The sequence below is a fragment of the Oncorhynchus keta genome, chromosome 17 (genome assembly GCF_023373465.1).
Source record: "Oncorhynchus keta strain PuntledgeMale-10-30-2019 chromosome 17, Oket_V2, whole genome shotgun sequence".
Taxonomy (NCBI): Eukaryota; Metazoa; Chordata; class Actinopteri; order Salmoniformes; family Salmonidae; genus Oncorhynchus; species Oncorhynchus keta.
The window spans coordinates 57,805,044-57,832,200 of record NC_068437.1 but is presented as its reverse complement, the minus strand read 5'-3'; the positions used below and the strand labels follow the sequence as shown (position 1 = coordinate 57,832,200).

General features: G+C 41.7%; 2 protein-coding genes across 2 annotated transcripts; both read left to right on the top strand.

Moving 5' to 3' along the window:
* The first annotated feature begins 736 nt into the window (after positions 1–736).
* Positions 737–12,414, top strand: LOC118380180 (transcription factor PU.1-like). Its single transcript, XM_035767168.2, has 5 exons — positions 737–949; positions 1,743–1,836; positions 3,115–3,314; positions 11,101–11,266; positions 11,528–12,414. The coding sequence occupies exons 1-5, from the start codon at positions 941–943 to the stop codon at positions 11,845–11,847; spliced, it is 789 nt and encodes a 262-aa protein (XP_035623061.1). The 5' UTR covers positions 737–940; the 3' UTR covers positions 11,848–12,414.
* A 134-nt stretch (positions 12,415–12,548) lies between these two features.
* Positions 12,549–26,153, top strand: LOC118380179 (protein regulator of cytokinesis 1-like). The gene is made up of 14 exons (XM_035767167.2): positions 12,549–13,546; positions 14,465–14,597; positions 15,214–15,336; positions 16,769–17,002; positions 18,394–18,564; positions 20,064–20,213; positions 20,594–20,741; positions 21,042–21,178; positions 21,422–21,517; positions 21,679–21,825; positions 22,381–22,491; positions 22,741–22,854; positions 22,963–23,145; positions 25,516–26,153. The coding sequence occupies exons 1-14, from the start codon at positions 13,536–13,538 to the stop codon at positions 25,582–25,584; spliced, it is 1,827 nt and encodes a 608-aa protein (XP_035623060.2). The 5' UTR covers positions 12,549–13,535; the 3' UTR covers positions 25,585–26,153.
* The last annotated feature ends 1,004 nt before the right edge of the window (positions 26,154–27,157 follow it).

Sequence of the window (27,157 nt, the reverse complement as noted above, 5' to 3'; positions counted from 1 at the left end):
AGGTCTGTTAGGTCTGTTATAACTATATACAGTAGGTCTGTTATAACTATATACAGTAGGTCTGTTATAACTATATGCAGTAGGTCTGTTATAACTATATACAGTAGGTCTGTTATAATAAATACAGTGAAATATCTTGGTGAAATAAAACACAGTGACAAATCTTGGTGAAATAAAACACAGTGACATATCTTGGTGAAATAAAACACAGTGACATATCTTGGTGAAATTAAAACACAGTGACATATCTTGGGGATAAAACACAGTGACATATCTTGGTGAAATTAAAACACAGTGACATATCTTGGTGAAATAAAACACAGTGACATATCTTGGTGAAATAAAACACAGTGACATATCTTGGTGAAATAAAACACAGTGACATATCTTGGTGAAATAAAACACAGTGACATATCTTGGGGATAAAACACAGTGACATATCCTGGTGAAATAAAACACAGTGACATATCTTGGTGAAATAAAACACAGTGACATATCTTGGTGAAATAAAACACAGTGACATATCTTGGGAATTGCTTTTTCATCTTTCACAGGCTTGAAAGACAATTATTGTAGTGCTTTTAAAACAAATATAATAGTTAAAATCCTGAAAGATAGGTTAAAACCAGAGGCAGAAAACAGTGAGACCAAACTCACGAATGTGAATATGATTGGTTCACATCCTCTGACAAATCAACAACTTTCAGGAACTCAGGAACTGAGTGACAATCAGACCGAAGATGAAAAAAGTTAAAGTATATTATGGTCATGGTTTAATACTCTCTGCGTAGTTTTTTAGCTGAGAGGTCTGATAGTGGTCAACTGTAATATTCGACTAAACGACTTCCATCAGAAATTCAATGAAAATTAATGGGAATTAAATCAAAAGGATATTTCTCCATTTTTTTAGGATTATAACTGTGTGTTTTTGAAAGTCATCATGTCCTTTGTGAGTATTGTATGATCTCTTGTTTACTAATGTGGCTGGGAGATTAGTACATATGAAAATTAAATGTGCTACATTGTATATAAATCGGTGGAAAAAGTACCCAATTGTCATACTTGAGTAAAAGTAAAGATACTTTAACAGAAAATGACTCAAGTAAAAGTCACCCAGTAAAATACTACTTTGAGAAAAAGTCTAAAATTATTTGATTTTAAATATACTGAAGTATCAAAAGTAACAAGTATAAATAATTTCTAATTCCTTACATCAGGCAAACCAGACGGTAAGATGTTCATGTTTTTGAATGTACGGATAGTCAGGGTCACACTCCAACACTCAGACATAATTGACAAATTAAGCATTTGTGTTTAGTGAGTCCCAGATCAGAGTACTGCTGGGTGTCAGAGGAAAATGTATGGAGTTAAAAGTACATTATTTTCTTTAGGAATGTAGTGGAGTAAAAGTCAAAGTTGTTAAAAATATAAATAGTAAAGTACAGATACCGGATTAAAAAGTAGTAGTTTCAAGTATTTTTACTGAAGTACTTTACACCACTGATCAAATGTGAGTACATTTTCCAGATTTACAAAATGTTCATTATGAATTTGTAAAATATATGATGAACTCTGTATTTATATCTAATGAGATGTGTATTACAGTTTAACTCACTAGTAAGATATGTACTTGGCCTAGTATATGCGGATACCTATTCTTTGTAACACATTAGGAAAACTTTTTCTATCTACCTTCATTATTTCGGCGTGTATAAAATGTTCGGCTCTTTCTTTTACAAAAGGCATCTGAAGAAATAATCCCATATGATCCTGAGATTTATCGATCACCAGCGGAGTTATACTCATATCTCACCAATGTCGGAGAACTTCACGATGGTGAGTTGCAAATACACTCGATGAGTAATAGGGGTAAAATATTATACACTCGATGAGTAATAGGGGTAAAATATTATACACTCGATGAGTAATAGGGGTAAAATATTATACACTCGATGAGTAATAGGGGTAAAATATTATACACTCGATGAGTAATAGGGGTAAAATATTATACACTCGATGAGTAATAGGGGTAAAATATTATACACTCGATGAGTAATAGGGGTAAAATATTATACACTCGATGAGTAATAGGGGTAAAATATTATACACTCGATGAGTAATAGGGGTAAAATATTATACACTCGATGAGTAATAGGGGTAAAATATTATACACTCGATGAGTAATAGGGGTAAAATATTATACACTCGATGAGTAATAGGGGTAAAGTATCACATGTTAAAGATTGAAACGCTGTCCAACGGAGTTGGGGTCAATTCTATTTCCAATCCAGTCAATCTCAAGAAGTATACAATACAAATCTGAATTGTCCTTATTGAAAATAAATTAAGGTTACATGCAAGCGGTCATGACTGAATTCAAACGTGAGTTGGTTTTCGGGGTGTGGTTTGATGTGAGTGTCTCCGCTTGTGTGTTCGCAGGTGGGAAGAGTTAGCCAAATTATTTTTGTTGCCAATTAGCTTCAGCCCGGCTGGTGTGCGACCATTGCAAAATTGGTTTCACTTTGGAAAACCTATCTCTGGGGATTGTTCAATAAATTACACAATAGAAATGGGACAATGTTGCACATCTTTTAGTTGTCTCATTAAATGCTTTCAATATTTGTAAATTAATTTCTAAAAATGTACAGTTGTTTTGAGGTTTTTAAGTCATTGAAATTTGGAGCTATTGATCTTTTAAAATATTGTTTGTGTACATTGTGCAATTTGTTGATGGTCCCTAGCCCAACAGGGATCTCAAATGTTAAACCACATTGACCATGGGCATGATTACTCGGGTGCTGCCAGCTATGGCCTTATGGGTAGTATAGAAATACGCCCTTCATTTCATGATATATCATTTACCCAACATCTCGCAAATCTCCGTTCTGGACGAGACTTATTTTTATAGGGGAAATTATCCTATTGAAACGTCGTCGTCATTTTGAGACTGGAATGAATGTTTCTGCCACATTAGACGTTTTTCAAAATGAGAAGTTGTTTTCATGAGCAGTCTCTCTGTAAAGCCAGCAGGTATAATTCTTTATAACTCGTTATTAGCACGTAGCCTTTATAATGTTTATAACAAGGCCTGTTGATCTCTCTCTTATGGTTCAGAGCATGGCTGGGAGTACCACTCTGACAGAGGCATGCATCAGAGTGACATGTTGGAAATCTCCTCACAAGGGAATCACCTGACAGAGCTCCAGAATGTCCATTCCCAACAGCTCCTCCACCCTTATCGCTACCCCGATACCGACACCCTCCACCTGCCACTAGCAGACCCAGGACTGGGACCCCGAACCCTAACCTCACAGGTTTGTCCAACTCTAGTAGACCCAGGACTGGGACCCCTAACCCTAACCTCACAGGTTTGTCCAACTCTAGTAGACCCAGGACTGGGACCCCGAACCCTAACCTCACAGGTTTGTCCAACTCTAGTAGACCCAGGACTGGGACCCCTAACCCTAACCTCACAGGTTTGTCCAACTCTAGTAGACCCAGGACTGGGACCCCTAACCCTAACCTCACAGGTTTGTCCAACTCTAGTAGACCCAGGACTGGGACCCCTAACCCCACAGGTTAGTCCAACTCTAGTAGACCCAGGACTGGGACCCCTAACCCTAACCTCACAGGTTAGTCCAACTCTAGTAGACCCAGGACTGGGACCCCTAACCCTAACCTCACAGGTTTGTCCAACTCTAGTAGACCCAGGACTGGGACCCCTAACCCTAACCTCACAGGTTTGTCCAACTCTAGTAGACCCAGGACTGGGACCCCTAACCCCACAGGTTAGTCCAACTCTAGTAGACCAGGACTGGGACCCCTAACCCCACAGGTTAGTCCAACTCTAGTAGACCCAGGACTGGGACCCCTAACCCCACAGGTTAGTCCAACTCTAGTAGACCAGGACTGGGACCCCTAACCCCACAGGTTAGTCCAACTCTGTCTCTGATCATCTTGACAAGTAAAATGTATAATGAAATCAGTATTTCTGATGAGAACAGTGTGGTAGCTGTGAAAAATATAAAATAAATAATAGAAACGTCTAATGGGCATAAAGCAAATGTTTAACAGCGATCCTAACACATAGCACACAAAGTGCAACGATTCACAGGGCATTTATACTATAGTGGTACACAATACCAATATCAACAATATACAATATCTAGAGATAATACTCTTTTGTCTTTGAGAGGGAGGACACCGAGGTGACTGGATGTTATGTAATAGCCTACACTGTTGTCTACAGAAAGCAGCTACAGGATTGCTCAACAATGTGCTTTTCCTGAGTGAGGAACCATTTTAGCCACAACCAATAGCCTTGTGAGGAGAGCGCAGTAGAATAGAGTACACTTACCACCAACCGCTGGGCTGTGGATAGCCTAGGCTACACCTCATTTACTCAACCTTGCTATTGACACATAATCTGAGGCACAGCAGTGTGTGAGGGGTGTGGGGGGGTGATGGGGGATTCTCACAGCAGGAAAATAATAGCTGCGACCAGCAATGAACGGGGTTCACAGGATGACAGAAAGGACACGAGATCAGTTGGATTAACAAAGCAAAGCACTCTATCATGTAGGAACGATCTTCCTTTATGTTCAATCAGTGAAAGCATTACCATGTTTAACTCTCGATACCTCAAGGAAGACGTAAGTTACGTTTGGTCTAGTGCAGGGGTGTCAAACTCAAATACCCAGTGGGCCAAAATGTAAAACCTGAACAAAGTCACGGGCCAACATTGAACAAATTAACCTTTTAATATGGACCCAAACAAGTTTTGCTTTAACATTGAATATGGAACAAGCATCGCTTATTACCATACAATATATAATTTAATAGTGGAGACATGCAAAATCGAATTTCAAATGAAAAAACACATCAATGGCATTCATTTATTAAATAAATAAAATTTAAATAAAAATTGTATGCCTCTTTTCTATTTGCAGCCTTCTGATTTAAATACCAAAATCAACTTTTTCCACTGGCTAATAATTTTACAAATAAAATGATAATAAATCTATCAACCATTCAAGCCCATGCCTTGTAGCAAGAAAAAGTGCATAAAGAAAACGTTAATTATTGCACACTGGTCTAATCCGATGTGCCCAAGCCAGATACCTGGCATCTCTTCTTGGATGCTAGTTCATCAATGTCTGGGCTCAAGCTCTGAGCTGAAGAAATCCTCAGTATCGAGCGAAGATGTTCATCAGTCAGACGTCTCCTGTGAGTTGTTTTGGTCATCTTCATCGAGGAGAAAAGTTGCTCGCATAGATAAGTGTTGCCGAACATGGAGAGCATCTGAGCAGCTTGGCTGCGGAGCTGAGGCATTGTGTCAGGGATGAACCGTGGAAACTGTGCAGCGCCCACAGCATCATACTTTGACTTCAGCGTGTGGATGTTGGTTGGTGCATTTTCCACATCAACTGCGAAGGGATTACTAAGCAGTTCAAACTTGCATTTCTGGGCATCGAAGTCGGCAAATCGCCGGCTAAACTCAGCGGCGAGAACACTGAGTTTTTCAGCAAACTGTGCGCATGAGAACACGGCGGTAGAGATCTGCGCTTTTATGGATTGGCAGCAGGGAAAATGGCAAGGGTTTCCTTGCAGCATCTGATTCTCCCACAGGCACAGTTTAGTTTTGAAGGCCCTCACTGCAGCGTACATGTCTGTGAGGATGCGCCCCCGCCCCTGAAGCTGCAGGTTCAGCGCATCGAGATGGCTCGAGATGTCACAGAGAAAGGCCAGCTCACACAGGAACTTTTGCTCCCGGAGCACTGCTGTATCCTTCCCTTTGGTTTCCAGGAATTGACATATTTCCTCACGCAGCTCGAAACATCTGTTCAGTACTTTTCCTCTGCTTAGCCATCTCACCTCTGTGTGATACGGCACGTCTGCGTATTCCGAACCACACTCCTCCAGAAAATATTTAAACTGGCGGTGATTTAGACCTTTGGCTCTTATAAAGTTAACTACCTGTGTTACTGTGGTCATAACATGTTCCATCTTTAGGGCTTTGGCACACAGTGCTTCCTGATGTATGATGCAGTGGTAAACAGTTAGCTCACCTGCACAGTTCTCTTCCCGCATCTTCTCCCGAACCATGCCCACCAGTCCACTCTTTTTACCGCACATTGCTGGCGCACCATCTGTCGTTAATCCAACAAGTTTATCCCACGGCAGCTTTATTTCAGTTACACATTTGGAAACCTCAAAGATTTCCTTTCCTGTGGTTGTGCCATGCATTGATTTGAATCCTAATAGCCTCTCCGTAACACAGATTTGAGTCCACTCCACGGATGAAGACTGACAGCTGAGCAGTATCAGATGCGTCGCAGCTCTCATCCACAGCGAGGGAGAACGCAACAAAATATTTTACCTTTTCCATCAGCTGGTCATACAGATTGGTGGCAAGATCACATGTGCGATCAGCTACTGTGTTCCTGCTCAGGCTCACGTTTGAAAATGCTTGTTTTTTCTCTGGGCATACGAGGTCACAAACCTTCATCATGCACTTTTTCATGAACTCTCCCTCATTAAAGGGCCAGGCTGATTTTGCGATCTCTGCTGCCACTATATAACTAGCCTTTACAGCAGCCTCGCTTTGTGATGTGGCTTTTTTAAACATATTCTGTTGTGAAACCAAACTTCTTTTCATCTCCTCTACTTTCTGGCTCCTTTGAGTCATGTCCAGGTCCTTGTATTTGTCATGGTGTTTCGTTTCATAGTGTCGTCTAATGTTGTACTCCTTACTTACAGCCACGTTGACTCCACAAACAAGACAAACAGGTTTGTCTTTTACATATGTATACAGATATTCTGCCTCCCACTTGTCCAGAAAGCTCCTGTTTTCTGCCTTTCTTTTCGCCATTTTTGGGAAGGGTTAGCTCGCTGACAGTTGTAGCGTCTATGTTGCTATGACTACTGTCACAGAGGAGAGAGCGTTTCTGGGTCCTGTCCTGATTGGCGCGCGAAAACAGCAGAGCATTATGGGATTCGTAGTATTAGTGGTGAATGCGCTGTATAATACCGGCGGGCCAGCTCTAGTAGTAATTTGGTATTGTCTCGCGGGCCAAATATAATTACCCCGCGGGCCAAATTTGGGCCTTACATACTGAACCAAGAGGCCTTACATACTGAACCAAGAGCCTTACATACTGATCCAAGAGGCCAACATACTGAACCAAGAGCCTTACATACTGAACCAAGAGCCTTACATACTGATCCAAGAGGCCAACATACTGAACCAAGAGGCCTTACATACTGAACCAAGAGGCCTTACATACTGAACCAAGAGGCCTTACATACTGAACCAAGAGCCTACATGGTGTTATTTGGATTTATGGTTCATGAGAATATGTTTTTCAAAGGTTTTCAAAAATGTCCAAGATGGAAGAAAATATATCCTGACAGACCCTATGGGTCCTTGAGGAAAATGTGTCCAGTATGCGGAAAGACGCCTAAAATACAAAGTTTAATGTCTCTAGGTAAAACGTTGTGGCACATATGAGAGATTAAGTGAGATTACTTATAACAATGACACCTATAAACCAATGATTCTTTTTGACCAAGTTACTCATGGGCTCTAGTTTCTGTGTGCCAAATTACAAAATAAGTTAGCAATCTATACATGAGTTATTTTACCATGTCAAGGGGAAAAAAAGATCTAAGATTAACAATAGATTTAACAGCTTTGCTGTGAACCCTTCACTACTGTATGGATTATAATTAATGGACATTTTTTTTGTAGGGGTTGAAACTTGCTGCAAAACACTGGGTGATCAAATTAAGATCCTACATCTGTAAATGTAAAAATCAACAACTAAATCAAAGATGTATCAAAGCATTGAGAGAGATAGGACAATGACTTTGTATTTCTGACCGTTGGAAAGTATTTAGGCCCCTTGACTTTTTCCACGTTGTTACGTTACAGCCTTATTCTAAAATGGATTACATTTTTAAAAGTCCTCAGCAATCTACACTCAATACCCCATAATGCCAAAGCAAAACCAGCATCCTGTTTCCATTGATCATCCTTGAGATGTTTCTACTACCAGTTTGGAGGTCCACCTGTGCTAAATTCAATTGATTGGACATGATTTGGAAAGGCACACACCTGTCTATATAAGGTCCCACAGTTGACAGTGCATGTCAGAGCAAAAACCAAGACAAGAGCTCCGAGACAGGGTTGTGTTGAGGCACAGATCTGGGGAAGGGTAACAAAAAATGTCTGCCGCATTAAAGGTCTCCAAGGACACAGTGGCCTCCATCATTCTTTAATGGAAAAAGTTTGGAACCACCAAGACTCTTCCGACAGCTGGCCAAACTGAGCAATCAGGGAGAAGGGCCTTGGGAGGTGACACGTCAGGGAGGTGACACGTCTGGAGGAAACCTGGTACCATCCCTACGGTGAAGCATGGTGGTGGGAGCATCATGCCATGGGGATGTTTTTCAGTGGCAGGGACTGGGAGACTAGTCAAAGTACAGAGAGATCCTTGATGAAAACCTGCTCCAGAGCGCTCAGGACCTCAGACTGGGGTGACGGTTCACCTTCCAACAGGACAACGGTGAAGCATGGAGGTGGGAGCATCATGCCATGGATGTTTTTCAGTGGCAGGGACTGGGAGACTAGTCAAAGTACAGAGAGATCCTTGATGAAAACCTGCTCCAGAGCGCTCAGGACCTCAGACTGGGGTGACGGTTCACCTTCCAACAGGACAACGACCCTAAACACACAACCAAGACAACACAGGAGTGGCATCGGGACAAGTCTCTCAATGTCTTTGAGTGGCCCAGCCAGAGCCCGGACTAGAACCTGATCGAACATCTCTGGAGACACCTGAAAATAGCTGTGCAGCAACGCTCCCCATCCAACCTGACAGAGCTTGAGAGGATCTGCAGAGACGAATGAGAGAAACAAAGTACTGCGTAAAGGGTCTGAATACTTATGTAAATGTGATATTTCAGTTGTTTTTTAAAATAAATTAGCAAACATTTCTAAACTGTCATTATTGTCATTATGGGGTATTGTGTATAGATTGACGAGGGGAGGGGGGACGATTTAATCAATTTCAGAATAAGACTGTAACGTAACAAAATGTGGAAAAAGCCAAGGTGTCTTAATACTTAACATTTTGTCAATTGTTTTTAGACTCTATTTAGTTGACCTTACACTACTTTCTCTTTCAGGGAAATCTGACTATTTTGACATTTCCAAACGAATACAATCCTTTGGTCTCCAAGCAACGTTTATTTACACAGTAGATGTACAGTTGATGTCGGAAGTTTACATACACTTAGGTTGGAGTCATTAAAGCTCTTTTTCAACCACTCCACAAATTTCTTGTTAACAAACTATAGTTTTGGTAAGTTGGTTAGGACAAGTCGGTTAGGACAAGTCGGTTAGGACATCAACTTTGTGCATGACACAAGTTTACAGACAGATTATTTAACTTATAATTCACTGTATCACAATTCCAGGAGGGTCAGAAGTTTACATACACTAAGTTGACTGTGCCTTTAAACAGCTTGGAAAATTCCAGAAAATGACGTCATGGCTTTAGAAGCTTCTGATAGGCTAATTGACATCATCTGAGTCAATTGGAGGTGTACCTGCGGATGTATTTCAAGGCCTATCTTCAAACTCAGTGCCTCTTTGCTTGACATCATGGGAAAATTATAAGAAATCAGCCAAGACCTCAGAAAATATATTGTAGACCTCCACAAGTTTGGTTCATCCTTGGAAGCAATTTCCAAATGCCTGAAGGTACCACGTTCATCTGTACAAACAATAGTACGCAAGTATAAACACCATGGGACCACGCAGTCGTCATACTGCTCAGGAAGGAGATGCGTTCTGTCTCCTAGAGATGAACGTACTTTGGTGAGAAAAGTGCAAATCAATCCCAGAGCAACAGAAAAATACTTTGTGAAGATGCTGGAGGAAACAGGTACTAAAGTATCTATATTCACAGTAAAACGAGTCCTATATCAACATAACCTGAAAGGCCGCTCAGCAAAGAAGAAGCCACTGCTCCAAAACCACCATAAAAAAGCCAGACTATGGTTTGCAACTGCACATGGGGACAAATATCACACTTTTTGGAGAAATGTTCTCTCGTCTGATGAAACAAAAATAGAACTGTTTGGCTATAATGACCATCGTTATGCTTGGAGGAAAAAGGGGGAGGCTTGCAGGCTGAACAATACCATCCCAACCATGAAGCACGTGGGGTGGCAGTATCATATTGTGGGTTGCTTTGCTGCAGGAGGGACTGGTGCACTTCACAAAATAGATGGCATCATGAGGCAGGAAAAATTACGTCAATATATTGAAGGAACATCTCAAGGCATCAGTCAGGAAGTTAAAACTTGGTCGCAAATGGGTTTTCCAAATGGATAATGACCCCAAGCATCTGACCCACTGGGAATGTAATGATATAAATAAAAGCTTAAATAAATAATTCTCTCTACTATTATTCTGACATTTTCACATTTTTAAAATAAAGTGGTGATCTTAACTGACCTAAAACCCGGAAATTCTACTACGATTAAATCGTCAGGAATGGCGAAAAACGGAGTTTAAATGTAGTTGGCTGAGGTGTATGTAAACTTCTGACTTCAACTGTATGCGCAATAGAGGAGGTTGCTGGGGGAGATGAACAGATACACGATGACATAATAATAGCTGGAGCGAATGGAATCAAAACACACGGAAACCAATGGAAACCATGTGTTTTGATGTGTTTGATACCATTCCTCTCATTTAGCTCTAGCCATTAGCACGAGCACCTCCTCCCCAAATGAAGGTGCTTATACCAACCTCCTATGATGTGCATGTGATCACAAAGTCAGAGAGACAACTGATCAAGCATAATTATCTTATGGCCAGACAGGGCTCCTTTAGTGAAACAAGTTGTTTGATCTTAATGGAACTAGCTGGATGAAGAGGCTATGTGTAGGTTTCGCATACATTCTGCCAGAGGTTGTGCAATAAATGGGTCCCTGAAACGTGTGTACTATGTCATATAAATGCTAAACAAAACATACAGTACAACAATACATCATGACAACAAATTGTATTTATTATCCTCTCTACAGATGCCGTACTACAACCACACAGTGTATTACCAGCAACAGGCCCCTGTGTCCCCTAGTTACTACTGCTCAGAGGAGGAGGAGCCTGTGGGCCACAGTCCCCCACTGGAGGTATCTGAGGGTGAAGAAGAGGACTATGGAGACCATGTCCCTTTTGGGGGAGACTCCAGTGAGTGCTGACTGACTTAATTAATTAAGTGACTTACTTACTGATTGACTTAATCCTTTTCATTCGTTTGTGAAACATAAGTCTTCCATGTGAGACTGAGTACAGTAGCATTACAGGGGAGAAATCTGTTGGGTGGCTATTACATACAGGGATCACACACTTGCTAATAGCCTTTAACATGATCCAACAATAGCCATAGAAATGAATTAATTCTGCCATTATGAAATTCATGTAAAATATCTTTCATATCTCTCTATCCAGGTAGCAAGAGGAAGATCCGGCTGTACCAGTTCCTCCTGGACATGCTGAAGAACGGAGACATGAAGGACAGTATGTGGTGGGTGGACAGAGAGAAAGGAATCTTCCAGTTCTCCTCTAAAAACAAGGAGACTCTGGCCAATCGCTGGGGCACGCAGAAAGGGAACAGGAAGAGGATGACATATCAGAAGATGGCCAGGGCCCTGCGGAACTACGGCAAGACTGGAGAAATCAGAAAGGTCAAGAAGAAACTGACCTACCAGTTCAGTCCGGAGGTACTGAGGAAAGTCTTAACTACAGAGAGGAGGCACTACCCTCACTAGGAGTACCAGAGATGGTTAATGTAATGCCACTGTATACCTGCTTTGGGAGTAGGCCTAACCTCACTGCTATGTCTTGGAAAATAGGACAATAATGACTGTCTACTGTAATTGTATTTCATTACATTTAAAATGATACCCCAGAAACAATCAGGTAACATTAAACATGTTGATGTTTAGATTTTTGTTATTGGTGTTTGCATATTCCATGTGTATGTAACGGATGTGAAACGGCTAGCTTAGTTAGCGGTGTGCGCTAAATAGCGTTTCAATCGGTTACGTCACTTGCTCTGAGACCTTGAAGTACTAGTTCCCCTTTGCTCTGCAAGGGCCGTCCGTGGCTTTTGTGGAGCGATGGGTAACGATGCTTCGTGGGTGACTGTTGTCGTTGTGTGCAGAAGGTCCCTGGTTCGCGCCCGGGTATGGGCGAGGGGGACGGACGTAAAGTTATTCTGTTACATTTATTTATTTACTTAACAAGTCGTCATGTGTTACGTAATCTCTTGACTCTATCTTTGTGTCTGTGATGGGGGGGGGGAAAAAATGAATAAAGTATATTTTTTACATATGCTCTTTAGTTCCCAGACAATGTGTCAATGGGAATGGAAGAAAGATCAAAACCTCAAACAATTGCAACATCAGTCTATCATGACTGAGTAAAGAAGTTAGTTTACAGCAATCATTCTGTTCCTCTGACTCATCATCTATCTGATCACGTCAGTTGTTGATGAAAAGGAAAGACATCACAGGTCCGTTTTGAGGTGTAGTTCTGAAACACGTCTCAATACCTTTTCAGTTTCAGTAAATTACAGTAGTTAGTGCCTCAACAGTAACGTTGTAATTAAGTTGATAAATTCCTGTATAAAATAGGCATTATGCCATCTCCTGGTAGATCAGTGTGTTTACATTGTCTATGGTACTCCCGATCGCGGCCGGTTGTGAGACAACCTTACTCAAAAATGCATCTTCTTTCGGAATGCTATTTATATCCCTTTGACTACTGAACATTCATCCATACTGTGTGTGTCCCATAACTGCAGGTCATTTATGACAAATGTATATGTTTTATAAACTCCAGGAAAGCGTATTAGCCTGGTTTAGTTAGTTTAGGAAAATATGTAGGTACATTCTAGGTGTATTAAATTTCTTTGCCACAAGAATGTGACATTAAGTTCAGGCTAATTTGCTGGCTGGTGCTCATGAGTTTATAAAACATATACTTTATACATTTGTCATAAATTATCTGCAATGATGGGACACATATAGTATGGATGAATATTATATATATATTTTTTTTTACCTTAAATGAGTAGGTGTGTCAACCTTTGACTGGTGTTGTATATATATGATTTAATCATGGTAAATATTAATCTATTCTGATCCACTTTAATCACCTGTACAAAAGGTGACCTCTTGATTCATTAAAGACTTCCGCCCATAGAAACCTGTTTTTGTGACGTTTTCTCTGTGTCGGCCAATGGGGAAGAGGAGCAGAGTTTCGGTGAAGAATTTGAACCGAGTCGCGGAAGCAGCGGACAGACAGAGGACGCTTCGATATAGCTTGAAACTACCATCTTTATGTAGTTTCAGTGTGGTTCAATTAAAGAAACCTATTTTAGCCAACACATTTTTATTGAATTTATTTAATTTAACCTGTGTTGGCTTTTTTTTTTTTTCGGTGGACCGTGACCATGAGGAGGAGGTTGGTCAAAACATATTTTCTGTGTTTGGGATGACGTCGTCGTGTGTTGTTGCTATGTTACGTCGGTAGCTAGCTACAGTTAGCTGGATCGCTAATTACAGTAAAAGTAGCTCCCTCGTCAACTTTAACCAACGACGATAACATCTTGTAGTTAGTTAGCAAAGACTAACCAGGGTCACATATTGGCGCAAGATGCTGCTGTAAAGTTATAGCTGTCGTAACCGATCTGTAATAGCTACGTTTACTTGTCATGCTAGCTAGTCGTTTGGCTGTTTGGTTTGATATCAAAATAATACAGTAACGAGTTCCATCATCAACGTTACAGTATATTATCACAAGTAGTTATGTAAATATGAACTGGCTAGACGTGTATTTTAAATGCAGTCGCTAGTTTAGCTAACTAACGTTAGTTGTGCTGTTTTGGCAAACCAATACTTAAGTCAAATCGACCGGGTTAACGTTATGTAGATAAGTTAGGCCCAACTGCCTACATAGTTAGCTACTTGCCATTTTGAAACCTTCGACAAAAAAAAAAACCTACTCAGCTCATTTGTTCTTATGCACACATAACGAGCCGTGAAACCTAATCTGTACTCTTTTTCCCGTAGTTAGCATTCATATTTAACAACATATTTAAGTGACATGCTGTCTGTCACCTCTTCTCTTAATTTCCTCTCCCTGTACAGTGACATCCATGCTGTCACCTTCTCTTAATTTCCTCTCCCTGTACAGTGACATCCATGCTGTCACCTTCTCTTAATTTCCTCTCCCTGTACAGTGACATCCATGCTGTCACCTTCTCTTAATTTCCTCTCCCTGTACAGTGACATCCATGCTGTCACCTTCTCTTAATTTCCTCTCCCTGTACAGTGACATCCATGCTGTCACCTCTTCTCTTAATTTCCTCTCCCTGTACAGTGACATCCATGCTGCGGAGTCGGTGGAATGTCTGGCTCGAGCCATTAACCGGTTGAGGGACATCTGGGAGGAAATAGGAATTCCAGAGGATCAGAGACTACAAAGGACCGATGTGGTTAGGAAACATATCAAAGTGAGTTCTGCTTCTTTTGCAAAGTGGACATTGGAGGGCGGGTATAATTTTGTGGAATGTTCCCCTGTTTTTTTGTCGGCGTCCTTTTGTCATTTATGAACAACGCATACAAAGTAGCATGATTCATTCATTTAGCTAACTAGCTAGCTGCGGAATTAGGCATCAACTCACCACGTGTCTTATTCTTAATGTTTGCCCATAGGCTACCAAAGTGAGGACAGACATTTTTCTGAATAAAAGTGGTGAGGTAAAAAAAAATAATAAAGAAACACAGCTAAATGTCCCACTACCTACCTGGTTTCCTATCATGTCGCTATGCAATTTATATTTACAACGTTTTTGGAAACAGATTCCTGTTGGAACGTACTACAAATTATACCCACCGGGCGCTTGACTAGAGAAACGGTGCTTTCGTAATCTCATTTCAGACCAAGGTGCATGAGCAGACAGAAGATGGACCTATTTATTCAGCGACTCTTTCTAGGTTAAATGGAGGTTGCTTTTAAAAAAAATTAAAAATTCCATTGTCCTACCAAGAGTTGCTGAATGTCTTTTTTTCTCTTTTTTTTTAAAACCGGTTGGTCTGTCTTGTAACCTGTTTTTCTTTCCTACCCAGGGCTTGCTGGACATGATGATTGCTGAGGAGGACAGTCTAAGGAAGAGATTGATGAGCAGCATAGAATCCTGTCGTAAAGAGCTGGATGTTCTGTGTACTGAGCTTCAACTATCCCCATTTGAGGTATATTTATTATTATTGATTTATTTCATCTTTTTATTTAAGCAGGTAGGCCAGTTGAGAATACGTTGTCATTTACAACTGCGATGTGGCCAAGATAAAGCAAAGCAGTGTGACAAAAAATAGACAATGAAAAAATAAATGGGGAGGAGGTGGGACACAATAAGATGCTCACCATTACCTTAATGTTGCATGTTTTTTTTTTTCAGGGTTTACTTCAAAAATATGTCAATCTTAATGTTACTTTCCTGGTTAAATAAAGGAATTAAAAATATTGCTAACGTTCCCCTCTATCCGTCTTGTTGTGTTTTATAGGAGGACCCTGCTGCAGCTTGCTAACGTTCCTCTCAACCCGTCTTGATGTGTTTTTATAGGAGGACGAGGGGAGGACGATGCTACAGCTTGCTAACGTTCCTCTCAACCAGTCTTGATGTGTTTTATAGGAGGACCCTGCTACAGCTTGCTAACGTTCCTCTCAACCAGTCTTGTTGTGTTTTATAGGAGGACCCTGCTGCAGCTTGCTAACGTTCCTCTCAACCAGTCTTGATGTGTTTTATAGGAGGACCCTGCTACAGCTTGCTAACGTTCCTCTCAACCAGTCTTGATGTGTTTTATAGGAGGACCCTGCTACAGCTTGCTAACGTTCCTCTCAACCAGTCTTGATGTGTTTTATAGGAGGACCCTGCTACAGCTTGCTAACGTTCCTCTCAACCAGTCTTGATGTGTTTTATAGGAGGACCCTGCTACAGCTTGCTAGCGTTCCTCTCAACCAGTCTTGATGTGTTTTATAGGAGGACCCTGCTACAGCTTGCTAACGTTCCTCTCAACCAGTCTTGATGTGTTTTATAGGAGGACCCTGCTACAGCTTGCTAACGTTCCTCTCAACCCGTCTTGATGTGTTTTATAGGAGGACCCTGCTACAGCTTGCTAACGTTCCTCTCAACCAGTCTTGATGTGTTTTATAGAAGGACCCTGCTGCAGCTTGCTAGCGTTCCTCTCAACCAGTCTTGATGTGTTTTATAGAAGGACCCTGCTGCAGCTTGCTAACGCTTCAACCCCGCTTGATGTGTTTTATAGGAGGACCCTGCTGCAGCTTGCTAACCAACCCCGTCTTGATGTGTTTTATAACCCGATGTGTTTTATAGGACCCTGCTGCAGCTTGCTAACGTTCCTCTCAACCCGTCTTGATGTGTTTTATAGGAGGACCCTGCTGCAGCTTGCTAACGTTCCTCTCAACCCGTCTTGATGTGTTTTATAGGAGGACCCTGCTGCAGCTTGCTAGCGTTCCTCTCAACCCCGTCTTGATGTGTTTTTTATAGGAGGACCCTGCTGCAGCTTGCTAACGTTCCTCTCAACCCGTCTTGATGTGTTTTATAGGAGGACCCTGCTGCAGCTTGCTAGCGTTCCTCTCAACCAGTCTTGATGTGTTTTATAGGAGGACGAGGGGAGGACGATGCTGCAGCTGGAGAAGGACATCAGGTCACGCCTGGAGGTGATGATGAAACAGAAGAGTCAGAGGGTTAAGGAGCTGAAGAGACTGTCCAAGCAGGACCGTGATCTGTGTGACGTCATGTGTTCAGTCCCCTTCTGTATCGACATGGACACGGTCCCGTCCCTGGAGCAACTGGACAGCTATCGCTCTCACCTCCATGATCTCACTAAAGAGAAGGCATGTGTAAATGGGCTTCATTGTTCATCATTTTCCTAGAATGTAGCCAGCATTTCTACCACCGGGAGTTTTTCCTTTGGTCTGTTTGTGGCTCTGAAATGGGAAAGTTCAGGGCCATAAAATTGTACTCGGACTCCTGAAATTAAATACGGATCACACGTTGCTTAATAGAAAATCAGAAATTGTCAGTGAATGGGGCTGTAATTTAACCCTATTAGTCCTGAGACCACAGAAACAAATTGTCCTTTCATTTATCTGCATGTCCAGCCTTTATATTGAGCCTCACAATGAAGTGTTTTACCATTTTCTTTAAAGGACAACCAGGACTACAAGTAGACAGCAAAACTATTAGACATAAACTGTTTGCAGTCATGAGTTTAATTGTCAACCAAAGCAAAAACCGGATAAAAAAAATAATTTATATGAATCCTGTAAATACAGAAATGGTTTGTTCAGTGGGAAATGAATATTCAACTGGTCAGTGACAACTGTTTGTAGTTTGACGGCCACTGTGAGCTAATTACAGTATTATAGACACCATGACCTGGGATTTACTATAGTCTATGTATTGTAGAAGAACCCCTTACGGTATTATAGACACTATGTCCTGGGATGTCCTATGGTCTATGTAGAAGAACCCCTTACAGTATTATCGACACTATGTCCTGGGATTTACTATGGTCTATGTAGATTAACCCCTTACAGTATTATAGACACTATGTCCTGGGATTTACTATGGTCTATGTAGAATAACCCCTTACAGTATAGACACTCATAGAGAAAAGCGTGTTAGGTGTTTTGTGAGTCTCAGTCATTCTCTATCCACCCATTTTAATAGTTTGTAGCTCAAACCGTTTGGACTCTGCATACTGTTTTGTATAAATTACCCAGGGCCCCTTCGGGGTCTGCCTTTGTCTCAACCACCGCTCTAGCTCAGCCCCCCCCCCGGTTAATCACACGTCTGTTGATTATCTGCGGATGCGGAAGTAGTTGAATCCCAATGGTGCAACCCAGAAGTCTTTAACTCAGACACACTTTTTTTTTTTTTTAAATGGGGTTAAAGTTCAAAACGCGCCGGTTTTACGATGGGACTCGTTGGGTTTAAAGCACAAGACTCTTAAGTTACTTTTGAGGTGCATTTGAGAATTGTAGCTCTTAAGTTTCAATATAGGCATGTGGTGATCAAATGCTGGGGTATAGTTACCCCTTAGTTTAACGGCAAGTAAGCCTTCTATCCACGTAGGATTGAATAATAAGGTTACGTAGGTTACGTTGAATAAGGTTAAGGCTTGAATAAGGTTACTGGGAGAGGGTTTGTCTGAATGGATGTAAATGACATCAAGATAGCATAATCCTCAACTTAGTCTCTCTCTCTCTATTGTATGTTCCAGGATCGTCGGCACGGTGAGTTTGTGGGTATCAAGCGTCGGATCATTGTGTGTATGGAGGAGCTGGACCAGCTGCCAGACACCAGCTTTGAGAGGGACGTGGTGTGTGAGGACGAGGAGGCCTTCTGTCTGTCCGGCGACAACATCACAGCTCTCCGACTGATGCTGGGACAGGTCAGGAACCAAGTCTGTTCACAGCTCTCTGACTGCTGCTAGGACAGGTCAGGAACCAAGTCTGTTCACAGGTCTCCGACTGCTGCTGGGACAGGTCAGGAACCAAGTCTGTTCACAGCTCTCCGACTGCTGCTAGGACAGGTCAGGAACCAAGTCTGTTCACAGCTCTCCGACTGCTGCTAGGACAGGTCAGGAACCAAGTCTGTTCACAGCTCTCCGACTGCTGCTAGGACAGGTCAGGAACCAAGTCTGTTCACAGCTCTCTGACTGCTGCTAGGACAGGTCAGGAACCAAGTCTGTTCACAGGTCAGGAACCAAGTCTGTTCAGCTCTCCGACTGCTGCTAGGACAGGTCAGGAACCAAGTCTGTTCACAGCTCTCTGACTGCTGCTAGGACAGGTCAGGAACCAAGTCTGTTCACAGCTCTCTGACTGCTGCTAGGACAGGTCAGGAACCAAGTCTGTTCACAGCTCTCTGACTGCTGCTAGGACAGGTCAGGAACCAAGTCTGTTCACAGCTCTCCGACTGCTGCTAGGACAGGTCAGGAACCAAGTCTGTTCACAGCTCTCCGACTGCTGCTAGGACAGGTCAGGAACCAAGTCTGTTCACAGCTCTCTGACTGCTGCTGGGACAGGTCAGGAACCAAGTCTGTTCACAGCTCTCTGACTGCTGCTAGGACAGGTCAGGAACCAAGTCTGTTCACAGCTCTCTGACTGCTGCTAGGACAGGTCAGGAACCAAGTCTGTTCACAGCTCTCCGACTGCTGCTAGGACAGGTCAGGAACCAAGTCTGTTCACAGCTCTCTGACTGCTGCTAGGACAGGTCAGGAACCAAGTCTGTTCACAGCTCTCCGACTGCTGCTAGGACAGGTCAGGAACCAAGTCTGTTCACAGCTCTCCGACTGCTGCTGGGACAGGTCAGGAACCAAGTCTGTTCACAGCTCTCCGACTGCTGCTAGGACAGGTCAGGAACCAAGTCTGTTCACAGCTCTCCGACTGCTGCTAGGACAGGTCAGGAACCAAGTCTGTTCACAGCTCTCTGACTGCTGCTAGGACAGGTCAGGAACCAAGTCTGTTCACAGCTCTCCGACTGCTGCTAGGACAGGTCAGGAACCAAGTCTGTTCACAGCTCTCCGACTGCTGCTAGGACAGGTCAGGAACCAAGTCTGTTCACAGCTCTCTGACTGCTGCTAGGACAGGTCAGGAACCAAGTCTGTTCACAGCTCTCCGACTGCTGCTAGGACAGGTCAGGAACCAAGTCTGTTCACAGCTCTCCGACTGCTGCTAGGACAGGTCAGGAACCAAGTCTGTTCCGTTACGTCGTGAATAGAGTCCGTCGTGATTCTTTATACTACGTCGGAGAGGAGTGTTTGTTCTACGTAACGTCTTTCTATCTGAACGTTATACATTTGATACTCCTAGTGTCCTAGTGATGTAACTACGGTATGTGTACATTTATATGAATGGTATTTCCTTGACGTTCTTGTTGTGTAATTCTCAGCTGGAGGATCGTAAGACCGAGAATGAGTTGGTGTGTAACTCCTACCGCAGTAAGATCCAGGAGCTGTGGGAGAGACTGCAGGTCCTCCAGGAGGAACGAGAGGGCATGTCTGATCACATGGTCCAGTCCAGGAAGAGAAACATGGACGCTGTGAGCATTATTATTATTTTTTTAATGTATTTTGTAATTCTCACAGCTTCTCGTAATTATGTACCTAACCTGTCAAGCTGATCAGATGTGGACATACTTGCAGTGAAATTTAGAGGTCTAAAAGTCTTTGGTATAGTGGAAGATGCAAGGGGCTCCATAGTTATATTCAGGAAAATGTTGAATTACATTAATTTACCTTGTTACATAAATGTTTTACAGTGGCAGGGGGATGCTTTCAGAAAGCCTCTAACCAATCATAGCCTCGTAGCCTGGATAGTATGTTATCACTAAGGTTTGAATGGAGTGTCAGAACTGTAATTGATTGTTTAAAAAAATAAAAAAAAATTACTGACTGACGTTTGCGAGTTCCTTTCCTGCAGTTAGAAGCAGAGTGCCGGCGCCTGGATGAGCTGAAAATGAAGAACATGAAGAACGTGATAGAAGCCATCAGGGCCGAGGTGGCTCTGTTCTGGGAGAGGTGTTTCTACAGCCTGGCGCAGAGACGGGCCTTCACACCCTACTATGACGGTCAGTTGTCGTTTTGGCTTCTTCTATTTCCGTGTCTATTTATTAGTGGATCATTTTTAAAGTACTGTCTTATAGTTTTACCTTTTTGACCGTAATGTACTGGGTTGTGTCGTTCATTAGGGTACACGGTAGCAACACATTTTGCGACGGACTGCTAAAATTCACATTTCTAATTGGACGGTAGTACAGATTGATCCGCTTTGTTTCAGCCAGATTTCTTCCATTTGGTGACTAATGAACGTGTGAACACAACCCCTGGTTGTCCTAGTGAGATTTGGCACAATAAATGTCTCCCCTCAGTTGACTGCACCGTGGAGCTGCTGAACCTACATGAGGCGGAGCTGCTGAGTCTGAAGAAGCATTACGAAGACCACCGGGAGCTGTTTGAAGGAGTAACCAGGTGGCAAGCCAGCTGGACTCTGTTCCTACAACTGGAGGCGAGCATTTTACTGATGAATATGAGACGTGTTCTTGTTTACAGATATTAGGCAACAACAACAAAATTTGTAGTGCGAACGAAATAATACATATTTTCGAAAAGTTTCATAGTAAATCACACTGCAAGATTTACGTGGATGTTTCCTGTATCTTTTGTGCCATTTGAGTCAACTGTTTTGGTCCTGCCCTTCGTGCGTTTTCAAGTGACCGTATTATAAACACCAAGGTTCAACTCTCCGCAGAAAAAGGTGACGGATCCTTCTAGATTCAACAACCGAGGCGGGAACCTACTCAAAGAGGAGAAGCAGAGGGCCGACCTGCAGAAAAGCCTGCCAAAGGTGGGGAGAAGTTGCAACTTGAATGTTCATTGGTTAGGTTCCTCTACCCAACGGTCTGTCCGAATACTGCCTTGTTTTGGGTTCTTATATTTCTTCTTCTTTTAAAAAAAACCATTTGCAGGCATATTAACTTGAAACATGTTCTCTCGTGTGTGTTCCAGTTGGAGAAGAGCCTGAAGACCCAGGTAGATCTATGGGAAGAGGAGCAGTGCAGAGAGTTCCTGGTTAACGGACAGCGCTTCCTCCAGTATGTTGAGGAGCAGTGGGAACTGCTGAGGCTGGAGAAGGAGAGGGGGAAGAAAGAGAGGGTACGGTTAAAGGCCTTGTTTCAATGCACTTAATGTGTCCTTCCTTCCTTGAGCTAATCATTGATCAGACGCGATTTAAATAAACGTTGACTTAGATTGCAATCACTGTCTTGACACAGCTTTCCTCAATCATGTCGTAGTAATCGGATCAGTGAGGAGGAGGGGGGGTCAAAAGTATTCAAACAGAGACCTCTTAACTACTTCCCCAGTAATGAGTGAATCTGGTTCGGATGTGAATATTGACTGTGATCTGTGTGAAACGAACAGTATCTGGTTCGGATGTGAATATTGACTGTGATCTCTGTGAAACGAACAGTATCTGGTTCGGATGTGAATATTGACTGTGATCTCTGTGAAACGAACAGTATCTGGTTCGGATGTGAATATTGACTGTGATCTCTGTGAAACGAACAGTATCTGGTTCGGATGTGAATATTGACTGTGATCTGTGAAACGAACAGTATCTGGTTCGGATGAGAATATTGACTGTGATCTCTGTGAAACGAACAGTATCTGGTTCGGATGTGAATATTGCCTGTGATCTCTGTGAAACAGCAACTGAAGAAGAACCAGCAGATTGACCATGACCTGCTGTATGGTACTGCTCAACGAACCCCCTCCAAAAGACGCCTTGCAGGGACTCCTACTCCTGGCAAAGCAAGAAAGGTCAAATCACCTCTTTTGTTTTCATGTTAACTTATTAGTCACTATTGTGGTTGGGTTTTTTTGGGGAATCAAATTCAAGCGGTTTTTTAATTTTTTAAAATATATTACCATTGTCAGTTTTAGTTTATTCATATTTCAGCATTTATTTATTTTTTTAAAAATTTAAAAACGGGAGGAATGAAGTACTTTACTGTTCTCTACAATAAATTCATTGTGACTTAATGTGTTCGTTTATTTTCGTTCTCTTAGCTCAATGCCACCAGCAGTATCTACGGCTCTACTCCTAACGGCACCTTACGTTCTGCCTTCGGAGGAACCTTGTGTCAGTCTCCGGTCCTCAGACTACCCATGTCTGCCAGCAAGGTTAGTAGTGCACTTAAGCGTCTGTGTTCAAGCACAGAGAATTGTGTTATTTTTATTGTTTTTATTGCTTTAAGAAATTAACTCTCTTCTCTATCACCACCCTGATAGCTTCCGCTGAGGACCCCGAGTTGTGTTGGAAGAACCCTCCGTACGGTGGAGAGGAACAAAGAGAACATCTCCCACCTGAACGGACCGGCTCCGAGTGGTGTGTTAAGAAACCCGGCCCAAAGCCCCGCCTCACACCGTAACATCACCGTTAACTCTGTCGCCAGCACCTATTCTGAATTTTCGGTAATTTCCAACCCCATTTCCTAGGTTATCACCTACCCAACCAACCAATCATCGACCCAGCAACACACAAGCCAATCAAAGATGAGTGGCGACGTCTTTCTGTGTGTCCAGTGAGAGAATAGCACCAGGTTTTCTATTCAACAGTCTGTAACAGAGTGGTAATATGTTTAAGTGAACGCTTAGCATGCTATCGTGGACACCTAGACTAGACTGTTCCTTTTCTCTGTGACCATTTCAAAAAAAAAAATGTATTTATTTAACTGGGCAAGTCCATTAAGAACAAATTCTTATTTACAATGACGGCCTCTGGGACTCCAAATCACGGCCGGTTGTGATAAGAGCCTGGAATCAAACCAGGGTCTGTAGTGACGCCTCTAGCACTGAGATGCAGTGCCTTACACCGCTGCGCCACTCAGGAGACCCCCATCTAAACTCTACATCCACCTCTATTGCCAGGTCTGAGTGAAGGAACGTTTTATTTAAACCCCATAACAGGGAGGCTCGACATGCTAAATGGCTAACCAAGCAAGAGTGCAACTGAGAGCCTGGTCTGGGTCGGTTGGCCTAACCATCTTGTGAGGAGCAATTTTTACAATTTATTGAAGATCAAACAAACACTTTGTTGAACTGGACTGTGTGTTGCTGGGGGGTGGGGTCCGTTTTAATATTGCCTCACATTTATTTATTCAATATCCCCCCCACACACACAAATGTGATCAGTTGATAGACCAATAAGAGTGTTCCAAACCTCTCAGCCAATAACAGATTCCCCTCCCCACTCAGACAACTCCCAGACAGTCCTGGCTAAATTATGTCTTGTGAAAGAAGCTATTTTTTTTTTTTTTTGTTTTCTTTATGACCATTTTTAATTGAAAAACAATCACAGTAAGGGACTTAATTGTTAACTAGAAATGATTTGATGTTGAGGTGAAACGGCTGCAATAGACATGTTTAAACCATTGTCACCCCATCCATGTTTGTTCAGTGTCTTCTATCCTCGTTGACATTAATCTGCTGGCTTTTGTTCTACACTCTTTATGGGAAGTTTCATTTGATCACTTTTGGTGTAATTTTCACGACTCCAAAGCACATTTTTAAAACGGCTCGTGTTTAACTCTACGCACATTTTTGCAAAAAAAAACAATCGCTTTGTTCACTGCACCAAATCACTTTTAGGTTGGCTACATATTCAATCTTTGAATATCTGCTTTTCAAAATGCAATATTCACTTTACATTTTTTTCTTATTGTTCTCATAATCAAACTGCACAACTGATTATGAAGCGCCTATTTTTAAGTTTAACATGATATAGTTTTGATAACTGCTTGAACACTAAAAGTCAATATTTTTACCTTTTTAAAAAAAAAATGTATGTATCAATTTGACAAATTTTTTGGGAGGTAAAAAAAAATCATATGATATATGGATGCGACTAAGTTCTACATCCTCCTCAACCAGCCAGTGTGCTTCATTAGGACACAGTGGGCAGTCAACGCTATGCTACCATTTTAGAATTGGTGTACACTGTACTGGTGAAACACACCTGGGTTGTACATAGAATATTCCAACTCGCCTGAATGTCACTGAAAGCGGATGCATTTCAAGCAGAGGTTGTGCGATTACCGTATCGGGTTGACGAAGTCATGTTGGGAAGGGGATCTTGTTCCGTGTTGCATGGGGCAGAAATGGCGTCACGCCAGGCTGTTTTTTTTTTTTTACAGTAGCCGACTGCTTTACAATACCTCTTCTGATCATTTGTCCTACATACAGTATGTACTATATAACTACAATGAAATTAAGACTGAAATATTCACAACCTGCCATTTTGGATACATATTTATAAAAAATAATAATTGTCAAATTCTAGTCAAATACTGTATGGGGGTGGAAAAAATATATACCATCTATTCTTCAGCATGTCAAAATAACATTTTTGAAATGTGTATCTTGTATTTTGTTTACTATTGGATTAAATGGTAGTTTTAAAATGACTGAAAAGGGTGAGCCTGTCATTATCTGATGTGTTGGGGACTAAAGGTTCTCATGGTGTTTCACATAACTTAGATTTTCTTTTTTTTGTATGAATGACTGTGGTGAAAGATGAGTGTCATGCAAATGATTGTGCAAAGACTCTGAACCTAAGATGGGGGCATTACACTGGTGTTATCTGTTTAGAATTTTTTTACACGAGTTTTGAAAATGTGCCAATTTGCATCTGAAAAAAATGTGCAAGTGATTGGGGGAAACTAAAAGGGTTGTTCCACTTAATTCTACTTTATCTCCAAGACAGACTTGACTTTTTTGAATTCTCGTATTTTGATCTTCTGTACGTGCGGTTCCCGTTTTTAATCTCTCTATTCTCCTTCACAGCGATTTCTCTCAAAAGCTTCCAAATCTGTCAAGCCAGGACATCTAAACTCTACTGTCACTAATCTCTGAGCTGAGGGATCAGCCAGAACCTGTCCCTGATTCGTCCAGCTGAGACACCTTTTCTGGCTTGAGTTTCACGGTTTCTGTCCCCTGTCCATTCTTGTACATGTCTAGACGAAGGAAATGTTTTTAACACCTGACTATAATGTATCAGAACAGAACCCAGCGTCTCTCGGTGCAACTGTGTTCCAGCTCTGAGGTTTTCCAGAACTACTGCATCGATCCTGAATCACTCTGGCCCGCGAGGTCTTTTGTTTTTTCACTTCTGTTGTCTGTGTCTAGATGATGTGTCAACACCAACAGAACTTTTTAAATACTCTGTCACATTTGTAATATTTTTCTTAGATTTTTTTTTTTTTTTTAAAGCTTTGATCTGAGATTAATGAAATGTCGGGAGGACTTGATGGGTTAAGTTTCATGTTTTACGTAGGTCTATGTTCATAACACTCCAATACTTTTATTCGTTTTATTATCCATGTTGTTGCTAGAGTAAATTGTTGTACTTCATATAATTATGGGATTGGGGGGGGGGGTCGCAAATGACCATTCTGTCAAATAAACATTTGCTTTATACTACATTTAGCCTTTCTAGGGAGTTTTTCCTAGCCACCGTGCTTCTACACCTGCATTGCTTGCTGTTTGGGGTTTTAGGCTGGGTATCTGTACAGCACTTTGAGATATCAGCTGATGTACGAAGGGCTATATAAATGAAATTTGATTTGATTTTGATAGAGGAATTTCTAAATTCCTTTTTGTTTTACAGCCAAAACCAAATTTGCACTCGTTTCTAATTCATTAATGAGGTGTAAGTTCATTAATTATGTATGAAGTAGATCGAGACCAGTCTTAAAAGTCAGGTAAGAGCGTTTAATTCCAGAGAGTACTAAATGCATACACACATTTCCACAGGTTATAAACTGAAAATGACATCAGCGTTTTCCAAACGTTCTATTCCACAAGCAGAGGGGCCCTCTAGCTCTTGAGCCTTCGCGTTATCGGCACGAAGTCAAGGCCACTCAGTATAAATCAACATTCTCGACAATCTGGAGATGCCCCGTTCCCACCACCTGGAGATTTGTACAACTGAATGAACTAAGGAACAGACCTTCATTGTTACTAAACTCCTGACTACATTATATACAATTGGGAAAGGGACCAAGAGAGAAATTTCACATGTACAGTACATTATAGCATTTGGACTAGTCAGTTCTGATTGGAATGTATACATAATTAGTCATTTCAACCATAATTTCCTCTATCAGATTTATTAAACATGGGGATCTTCAGTCATCTTTATTCAGTCGTGTTCACACTAGGGATTTTGTGATTTTATTTTTAGGTAGACCTGTAATTCTGCTCCTAGATTATGCCTGTATGAAGTACACATTGACACATCCAGCCCAAAGCGGGAGGTTTAGAAAATCCCGCAGCATGTCTTGGGTGCTACAGTATGATTGTGAATACATGTGGAAAATGTCAAGGTGCGATCTGGTGAAAAATAAGTTTACTCACAAATTAATCCAGCCCAAATCAAGCTTCTCTTCTAAATACAGAGTAAACCTATATTCAAATGTGTTAAAAC